At 54.1% G+C, this 8,986-nt stretch overlaps 2 protein-coding genes across 2 annotated transcripts; both read left to right on the top strand.

Moving 5' to 3' along the window:
* Nucleotides 1-2,051: 2,051 nt before the first annotated feature.
* Nucleotides 2,052-3,795, top strand: HRG_02777 (TAP-like protein; the record flags this gene model as incomplete). The annotated part of the gene is made up of 6 exons (XM_044861248.1): nucleotides 2,052-2,122; nucleotides 2,183-2,224; nucleotides 2,280-2,536; nucleotides 2,605-2,719; nucleotides 2,805-3,495; nucleotides 3,577-3,795. The coding sequence occupies 6 exons, from the start codon at nucleotides 2,052-2,054 to the stop codon at nucleotides 3,793-3,795; spliced, it is 1,395 nt and encodes a 464-aa protein (XP_044722274.1).
* A 2,815-nt stretch (nucleotides 3,796-6,610) lies between these two features.
* On the top strand, nucleotides 6,611-8,593 carry HRG_02776 (sugar transporter domain-containing protein; the record flags this gene model as incomplete). The annotated part of the gene is made up of 5 exons (XM_044861247.1): nucleotides 6,611-6,804; nucleotides 6,925-7,881; nucleotides 7,964-8,182; nucleotides 8,243-8,257; nucleotides 8,341-8,593. 5 exons carry the CDS (start codon nucleotides 6,611-6,613, stop codon nucleotides 8,591-8,593), a joined length of 1,638 nt encoding a protein of 545 aa, XP_044722273.1.
* Nucleotides 8,594-8,986: the final 393 nt, after the last annotated feature.

Below are 8,986 nucleotides of genomic sequence, written 5' to 3'. Positions count from 1 at the left end.
GTAATATATATATATATAATAAGATAATAATATTGTCTTACTTTAGCTTTTTTCTTATTATATATATAGCTGTTTCTTTAAGTTACTAAAATAGCTAATAGATATATAAGTATTAGCTAATATATAGACCTTATTAAAGTTATTTAGGTTATTATCTAAATAGGACTAATATTATATATAAATTATATAGAAAGTAGACTTAAAAGATAATATAAAAGGGTTATTAAAGATATTAAAATATATATCTTTAAAGAGGGTAATAAGGCAATAAGAGGCTACGTTAACTACTTAGGTTTTATCTAACTAAATCTATTATTTTTAGTCTTCTTTAATAAGACATACCTATTTAAAAGTAAATACTATTTGCTTTTCTTATACTTTAAGTACTAATTAGAATTATTATAATTAATAGTAGTAGCTGCCTTTAGCGAAAGAAAGGGCCTAGCTAATCGCTTAAGGTTAATAAGGGCATAATATAAGGATAGCTTCTTATAGCCCTAAGGGCGATAAAAACCGCTTGCTTTTAATAAGTATATACATTATACTCTTAAGCTAATTAATATCGAAGTTCTTCTAGAAAGAGTCGTAGATAAGACAAGGAGGAAGGGACGATGGAAGATGTGATGTCTCCGATCGGTCTGTGCCAGAAGCCCAATTTTATCTTACCAACATAAACAGCCTCAGCTTCGAGACGCACTAGATAGTATGTTTAAGGACCAAGCCGATGGTGACAGAAAATGACTGGGTCCAAACCTCGACACTCTGGCATAGATCATTGTTGGACCTTATGCCCCAATGATTTCACTTCTTACGGGCCTTTCTGTCAAGATCTCTCACCAGGCAGCAAGGCTGGGGGTTTTTCGCCTTATGGAAATGACACCACTCCTTCTATTATTCAATCGATCCTGCCCTCGCGAGCTCATTCTTGCTGTGGCATCTTCAACCCGTCTTCCAAGCTCGCCGTCGCACTTCCCTCCAGTTCTGCAAGGCCCATCCCCTTCGCTATTTATTCAGCAGCCTGAAACAGTCGCCACAGCGCGGGTCAATCCCCGTGAATTTTCTTAGCTCTGGACCAAGGCCAACATGTGGCCCGAATCATACTCGATAACCTGTTGCCTACGAATACTGATTTTGGCATGGCACTGCCTCGGTTCGGCGAGAAATGCGCGCTGACGGGCACCAACAGGGAGTCAACACCGCGTATAACGTTAGAACGAACGTTGGGTAACTGATGACCATGACGTCGAATCCCTTGGGCTTACAACAGTTCCCCATAAGGCAGGCCTCGCAGCCTCGCAGCCCCGACACGCTCCCGTCAGCCACCTGGCCGTGACCGGATCGCATACCTGCAGCCCTCATTGGCTCGGGCCGTAGCTGAGGCCCGTCTGACTCCGAATTGGAAGAGCCGGCGGCACATAGCACTCCATTAGTATTAGCACAACACTGCCCCGGTCTTGGCTTCGTTCAATGTCATCCGGAGCCTCGTTGGTGGTAATGGCCCCATGGGAATCTTCGATGGGCCCCTTCCCTTCTCCAGGGAATTTTTTTTTTTCGAACCCTTGATCCTTGCTGTGATTCGCACATCAGTCTAGGCATACGTATAAGCTCATGGCTCGCCGGAACGTATCGCAGCTTGCGGCCGGCAAATCTTTGCTCATGCTCAGTATAAGAACCTGCACCTGCCCCCCGTCTTCAACGTTTCGGCCAACACGCTGCATCTCATACTGTTTGTTCCTCATCGATCCAGCTGAATCATCCAAGACCGGAAGCCAATTAAAGACTCTCCTCAATCAGAGTCGCTGTCCGCCATGGTGGTTTCCGGGCGGCTACTTGTCCAGTTGTTCCCCCTGTTCGCTACCGTGGGCGCGGCTTTGGGGGCAAACTCAACCATTCGATGGGCCCAATGCGCCAAAAAGATCGACAGCCTACTGCCTGTCGACTGTGGTCGCCTTGAAGTGCCCCTCGACTACACAGAGCCAGCTTCTAGCCCAAGGCTGAACCTCGAAATGCTTCGAGTCCCCGCCGTGGCGCAGCCAGCCAAAGGGAGCATCATGCTCAACTTTGGCGGTCCGGGTCTTACTGCGCGCGAGACACTGGCAAATCTCGCCAGTCTCTTGCAAGCGTGAGTGCAATCACATTCAGTCGTTAGCGAACATCGGTGCTGAAAATGGCGCGCATCCAGTCTCTGCGGCGGCCGCTATAACCTCATTGCCTTCGATCCACGGTAAGTGCCAGGCTTCCGAGTGCGGCTTCAAGGGTCTATGCTAAATAGTCGACAGAGGGACCGGCAACACGGTGCCGTTTACCTGCTACGATCGTGCTTACTGGATGCAGACTTTCTTCGAAGATCCCATTGCTCCCAATGATCCGGACGAGATTCCCCTGGGAAAACTTTGGTCAAGAGGCTCCATAGTGTCCAACCTCTGTGCGAAGAAGCACAGCGAAACCGGCAGGATGATTGGAACGACGTTTGTCGCAAGAGACATTGTCCGGGTTGCGGAGGCCCTGGGCGAGGATGGTCTGGTGCGGTATTGGGGTAGGTCTTGAGGATTCTGCTCCCACTACAAGTTTGCGAAGGGACAAATTGCTCACGAAGAAGAACAGGATTCTCGTACGGGTCGACGCTTGGCGCCACTCTCATCTCCATGTTCCCTGACAAGGTGGACAAGGTGATTCTAGACGGGGTTCAGAATCCGCACGAGTATTACAATGCATTCGCGTATGGCACCGACCCCTAATGACCTGATGTGACTTGCCGGGACGGACACGCCAAGTGGGCGCTGACTGACTCTCAATAACAATAGAGACTACGAGGAATGGGCGCAATCGGACCAGGTCTTCTCGGGTATCTTCCAGGCTTGCGCTGCAAATCCTGACCAATGCTCCCTTGCCCGGCCTGGGAAGTCAGCTGCGGACCTCGAAAGTTCCGTCTGGGATCTCTTTGAGACTCTGAAGCGACGCCCCATCCCAGTTGGGACCCTGACGCTTGACAACAACGTCCTTCGTCGCTTGGTTTCTGGTGCTCTTTACACGACAACGGCGTGGAAAAACCTCACCGATGTTTTCGATATGCTTGTCTCGGGCAACATCAGTGAACAGCGTGTGCTTGATAGCATGGGTGGTGCCCCCTCGATATCTGACAACGACTTGGACAGCAATATCAATCAGTCGGCGGCCTCGATTATGCCCTTCTTTGGCATCCATTGCTCCGACCGAGCGGCACGGGCCCAGACCTTCGACAACGTCCTTCCCTCTATCCACCGCCTCTTCCAGATTAGCAAAATCATGGGCGGGGTCGTCTCCCTCCCAACCATTACCTGCTCGCAGTGGAAGCTGGAACCCAAGGAACGTTACCGAGGTGACTTTCACGTCCGGCCCAGGAGGCCGGTTCTGCTCGTCGGAAATACCTACGACGGCCAAACCCCTCTTGCTTCGGCCCGCAACGTCAGCTCCGGATTCAAAGACAGCGTGGTTCTCGAGGTCAACGGTTATGGCGTACGTTGAATGGATTCTTTTCCCCATTCTATCCGCGTCGTGCAGTCACGTTGCAGTGGCTAACGTATCCAATTGATGTAGCATACCTCGCTCAACCTGCCCTCAATGTGCGCTCTCAAGACCGTCTCGAGCTATTGGCTCAACGGAACACTGCCGCAGCCCGGAACCGTCTGCGAGGTGGATGCTCCGCCTTTCTCCAATATCACCTGGAATGACCTGTTGAAGAATTCGAGCAAAGAAGAGAAGCGCCACCTAAAGAGGAATGCCGACCACATGTATCCGGTGGCTTTTAATCCGTGAAGATTGGCGTGAGGGATTCGTTACGTCATGTTCAATGTTTGATGTATTGCATATGCTTTGCTCATCCCGCGTCGGAAGGAAGTCGGAGCCAGAAGCTTCTTAGATATGATGGCAGGCGCATTGGTACTTCGCAACGTCATAGCATCGGTTCGGTGTTTTTGAGAGCGCCTCGTTGTATTGGATCCACGCGAGGGCCCAGACAACCAAGGCAAATGTGGCATCGGCCATGCAGGAGTTGAGTGATATGCGAGGTTCGACATAGAATCGAAGGCATGAGTTAAACACAGCGATACACACACGCTCGGATCCGATTTGAGACTCGAGAGATGCATGCTGTCTGATAAAGTTAGAACATATGCGGTGTAATGAATTATCATACAGGATATGATGAGCCAGGGTCGCATATCGATGTCAACGTGGTATCTCCTCGCCACGATTCTGTCCCGTACTGACATTGACACTTACAATGCACCGTAAAGGGAGAGATTGCAAGCGAAGTGGACGATTTCGTCGTGCGGCTCTGGCCGTTTATGACACCTTGTCGCTTGACAGGGAGGGTCCTGGCAGATTTGTGCCCTGAGTCTCTCATGGAGTGCATCCGCACACACAAAACTTCTGGAAATCTACATCGAGTATAAATTCAGGGACTCAGGCGCAAGGTGAGATTTCAGGAGTCGTTTTTTGAGCCAATTCAGGGGCGATCTGACATGTGCACAATATGTTTGTGAGACTTTAACAGCACTGCGTGGATCTACACCTTGGCGCTGAGAGCTACGAGCATTGGAGTGTCCGATGTCTGGGCAGGATCTGTGGTGTAGAGATTCCTTGAGATATCGGGGCGCTTGAACATTAAAGCACGGGTTGGCCTTGGAGGCGGGTCAGAACGGATCTCGACAAAGGTTTCGTGGAGGAGCTCAAAACAGGCCAATTAAACGATGTCATCTTTACTTTGGCGCTACATCAATATCTTGGTCCCATTCATCGCCGCGTCTGTGCTCTTGCGGCATGCTCTGCGACTCAACCGACCTCGGACGCTCCCGCTTCACTCTACTGTAGCACGCATAACGGGACTTGAGTGAGACCTTACATGGATATTTTGGGAGGAAGTCTCGACAGCGTCTACCGAGGAGGGAAGGCAGAGGAGGCAGAGGAAGCAGAGAAGTGATCCGACGTGTTGTGCAGAAGGTTTATTAAGCTCAATAATGGAATCCCGTCCTCCTCGTTTGTCCCTCGGCAATCACCCACGGGCGCAAAAGTGGCTGCTTGTATCTGGTCATGGCGTATGCAGCAACTTTGGCATCGGGGCAAGATTGGTGGCGAATACTCCGTTCGGAGAAGTCAGGCGACATGGGCGAGCAGAGGGACGGCGAGATAAGAGTCTTCCATGCATGCGGCGGCAGTCTAGCCGGAAAACATGCCATTGAAGCATCGCGGTGGAGTAGGTGTCAACAATTTACGGTTCTTGTGGCTGTACGTATGTATATAACTATATGTACGCGGCATGTTTGTTTTGTTTCGTACGGAGTCACAGGCATTTTATATGCAGCGTCTACGAATATAGCCGACAACGCGTCATGGCAATGCCTTGCTTCCCACATCAAGGCCTGCCGGGAGCCCGAATCGGTAACTCTGGCTCATCTCAGGTAGCCCTAGTGTCTTGACCAGCTTCCTCTTGATCAACGGCTGCCGTCTTGGAGTGAACAGGCCACGCATTGACAACGCCCTGCACAACCACGCGACTTCTGTTGCCATCAATGCCGCGGCGCCGGATCGCCCGGGTCAACCCGGAGGCCTATCGGAGTCCGGCGCAGGCCAGCCTTGACTCTGGGAATCCACACCCGTCTCCACCCAGACCTTGGGCTCATCGGCCCGTCTTGAGAAAATTTCGAGGGCCCTTTCCGTCGCCTTATCCACTCCCCGCCGGTACGACGTACCATCAACAAATGGGTTGGTGTGTGTGACGTTCATGACACGGCGGCTTCTGCTGATACACAAGATGCCACTGCTCTTATTATTGGTCTGAGTTGGCAAAGGAGAGAGAATGCTTGAAAGCTGCGCTGTCTACTGACATCGTTGCTCCCAATCAAAACAAAGCGCTGAGTCGAGCCCCCTCCTCTCTTCGTCTCAAATTGTCCAGAGCCCCTGGACCGCGCCGAGGCATCGTCAACGGGAAGCTTATGCCGAGAACTCGTGGTTCCCGGGTCACGATGGCAGCCCGGTCGTGACGAGACCGACGATCCGTGTCGACTTTCATGCGAGGGCCAGGGCGGCCCAAGAAATCGGACCACCGGCCGGCCCGTCCAAACGATGGCCATCCAGGGTGGGCTGCTGGAGATTGTGAAATTGGCCGGTGACGGCACGGGACGAGGTCCATTTGTTGATGTCCATTCGTTGATGCCGCCTTTGCTGATTACAGCAGGTATCCTGGGTGTGTGCGTGTCTGTTCGCACAGTCAACGAGTCCCACCCCATCCATCGATGATGGCATGCATCATGGGACGGCGAGGCTCCGTCTGTTTCCCCCTTGTCGTCTTGTGCCAGGCGATGGAGCTTTTTGCCGGACTCGGCCGTCCTGAAAAGCGGTCCAAGGCCTGTCTTCCAGTGGGCACGCCAAGTATGACGACGATATGAGCCACGCCCCGTCGCCTTTGACCCTGCTCTTTCTTGCTGCTCTATTCTCGACATCTCCACCCTGTAGACCTTGTCCTTTCTACCGTGGTGCTGCTCCGACTCACCGGGCCGTGCAACTTCGGCATCCCCCCTTTCCCAGGGCGTCAACGCATACTGCGAGCGCACACGTCGGGCGTGAGAGCATCATGAAGTCACTTCGACAGCGGGAGCGTCCCGCGACGCAGGAACACGAGGTCAACGGGGTTGTCGAGCGGGACAAGAGCTCCCGCGTCCTCGCTGACGGCAAGAAGACGGAAAGGGCCCGGGAAAAGGTGACGCTTCTTGCGTGCGTCCTCGGGGCCGTCGCCAGTCTCGGCGGCTTCATCTTTGGCTATGTCAGGTGCGTCCATTGATCTTGTCTGGCTGCTCCACTCCACGCTGGCCGAGCTACCCCGGGCTGGATCCGGGGCAAAGGCAGGCTGCCTTGAATGCTTGCCGATGACTTACGGCCGGACAACAGCGGCCAGATCTCGGGCTTCTTCCTCATGGGCGACTATGCCCGGCGCTTCGGCTCGCTCCAGGCCGACGGCTCGTACACATTCAGCGCCTCCCGGCAGGGCACCATCGTCGGTCTGCTCAGCATCGGCTCCCTGTTTGGCGCCCTCGTTGCCGGCAAGATGGCCGACACGATTGGCCGCCGCCTGTCCATTTCCCTCTCGGCATTCTTCACCTGCGTCGGCACCGCCATCGAAATCTCGTCGTCGACCAGCTGGCCCCAGTTTGCCGCCGGCCGCCTCGTCACCGGCCTGAGCATCGGCGCCATGTCCGTCGTCGTGCCCATGTACCAGTCGGAGAGCGCGCCGGCCGTGATTCGGGGCGTCATCATCTCCTCGTACCAGCTGCTCATCACCCTGGGCATCTGGACCGCTGAAATGGTCAACTGGGGCACCGAGTCGATGCAGTCGAGCGCTTCGTGGCGCATCCCCAACGGCCTCTCCTTTGCGTGGGCTCTGATCCTGGGCACGAGCATGCTCTTCCTGCCCGAGAGCCCCCGGTATGCCTACAGCCGCGGCCGGATCCACGAGGCACGCGTCTCCATCGCCCGGCTGAGCGGCTTGGCCTCCGACTCGGACATTGTCAACCGCCAGATTGCCGACATCCAGGCCAAGCTCGACGAGGAGAGCGAGTGCGCCGCCGAGTTTAGCTTCGTGGAAATATTCACGGGGCCCCGGATGCTCTACCGCACCGTCCTTGGCGTCGTCCTTTGCGCCGGTCAGCAGCTGAGTGGCGCAAACCTGTTCTTCTACTTTGGCACGACGGTATTTGCGGCGACGGGCATCAGCAACAGCTACACGACGCAGGCCATTCTCGGCTCCGTCAACGTCGTCTGCACCATTGCCGGCCTGTGGATCATCAAGCGCTTCGGCCGTCGCGTCACGCTTATGGCTGGTGCCGCCTGGATGATGGTGTGCTTCTTGTAAGTCGACGGACAGACATATACCCCCTCCTGTGCCGGCCGACATGTTCAGAGGGACACGAGAAGCTAATCGTGATCCAAGCGTCTATGCCTTTGTGGGCCACTTTGCCCTAGACCCTGTCGACCCGATGCAGACACCCAGGGCCGGCTCTGCCCTCGTCGCCTTTTCGTGCCTTGCGATTGCCGCCTTTGCCGTCAGCTGGGGCCCGCTGGTGTGGACAGTCAACGCCGAGCTCTACCCGCCGCGGTACAGGGGCACTTGCATGAGTCTTGCCACAGCCTCCAACTGGTTCTGGAACTTGTATGTGATGCCGTGCATTCCGTCTCTGTTTGGCAAGCTTGCTAACCGCAAATCATATAGCATGCTATCCTTCTTGTAAGTCGAAGACTCCCTGCCTTTCCCCCTTCTCCCGCCGGAGACCTGTCGAGATCCGTCGACTAACAGTATCCCTCTTACAGCACTCGCTTCATCACCGACCAAATCGACTACCTATACGGCCTCGTCTTTGCCGTTTGCTGTGCCGCCCTCGTCGTCATTGTCTTCTTCTTCGTCATTGAATCCAAGGACCGCACGCTCGAGGAGATTGACACCATGTACGTCCGCCGCGTCAACGCCATCAAGTCGAGCGACTGGGAGACGAGCGACTATCGCCGAGAGGATCGGGCCACCAGCGAGACGGGAAGTGTGAGCGAAGAGGTCAGGGGTCACTGAATGATTGGACCCAGCGTCGCCATCGGACGTTTATTAGCACATGGCCCGTCCTTGGTCACTCAAAGCATGAATGCTAGCCTCTGGGATCGCCGTCCATCCAGGAATGGACGGCTATACTGTAGGTTGGCTCCTGCAGTAGACCAAGCACCGCCGTGATCACGGAGACGGACATGGCCGTTTTCAGCCTCTAGGCAGAGTCCCATATCGCTCGGGGAGATAAGGGGAGGGGGGATGGACCGCGGGACGGGTCGACGCAAAAAGCCAAACTAATTCCCCTGGGCGGTGCCGGTAAACTCAATTCCACCTGGCATCTCGGCTTTGTAATAAATGCCGTATTTTGGCAATGACCGCAGCTCTTTCCACCATAGAGCATAAGATCAAGCGCACTCGCTT

This window comes from Hirsutella rhossiliensis (assembly GCF_020360975.1).
Source record: "Hirsutella rhossiliensis strain HR02 chromosome Unknown scaffold00003, whole genome shotgun sequence".
NCBI lineage: Eukaryota > Fungi > Ascomycota > Sordariomycetes > Hypocreales > Ophiocordycipitaceae > Hirsutella > Hirsutella rhossiliensis.
The sequence above is the reverse complement of the archived record's forward strand: the minus strand, read 5'-3'. Positions and strand labels throughout refer to the sequence as shown.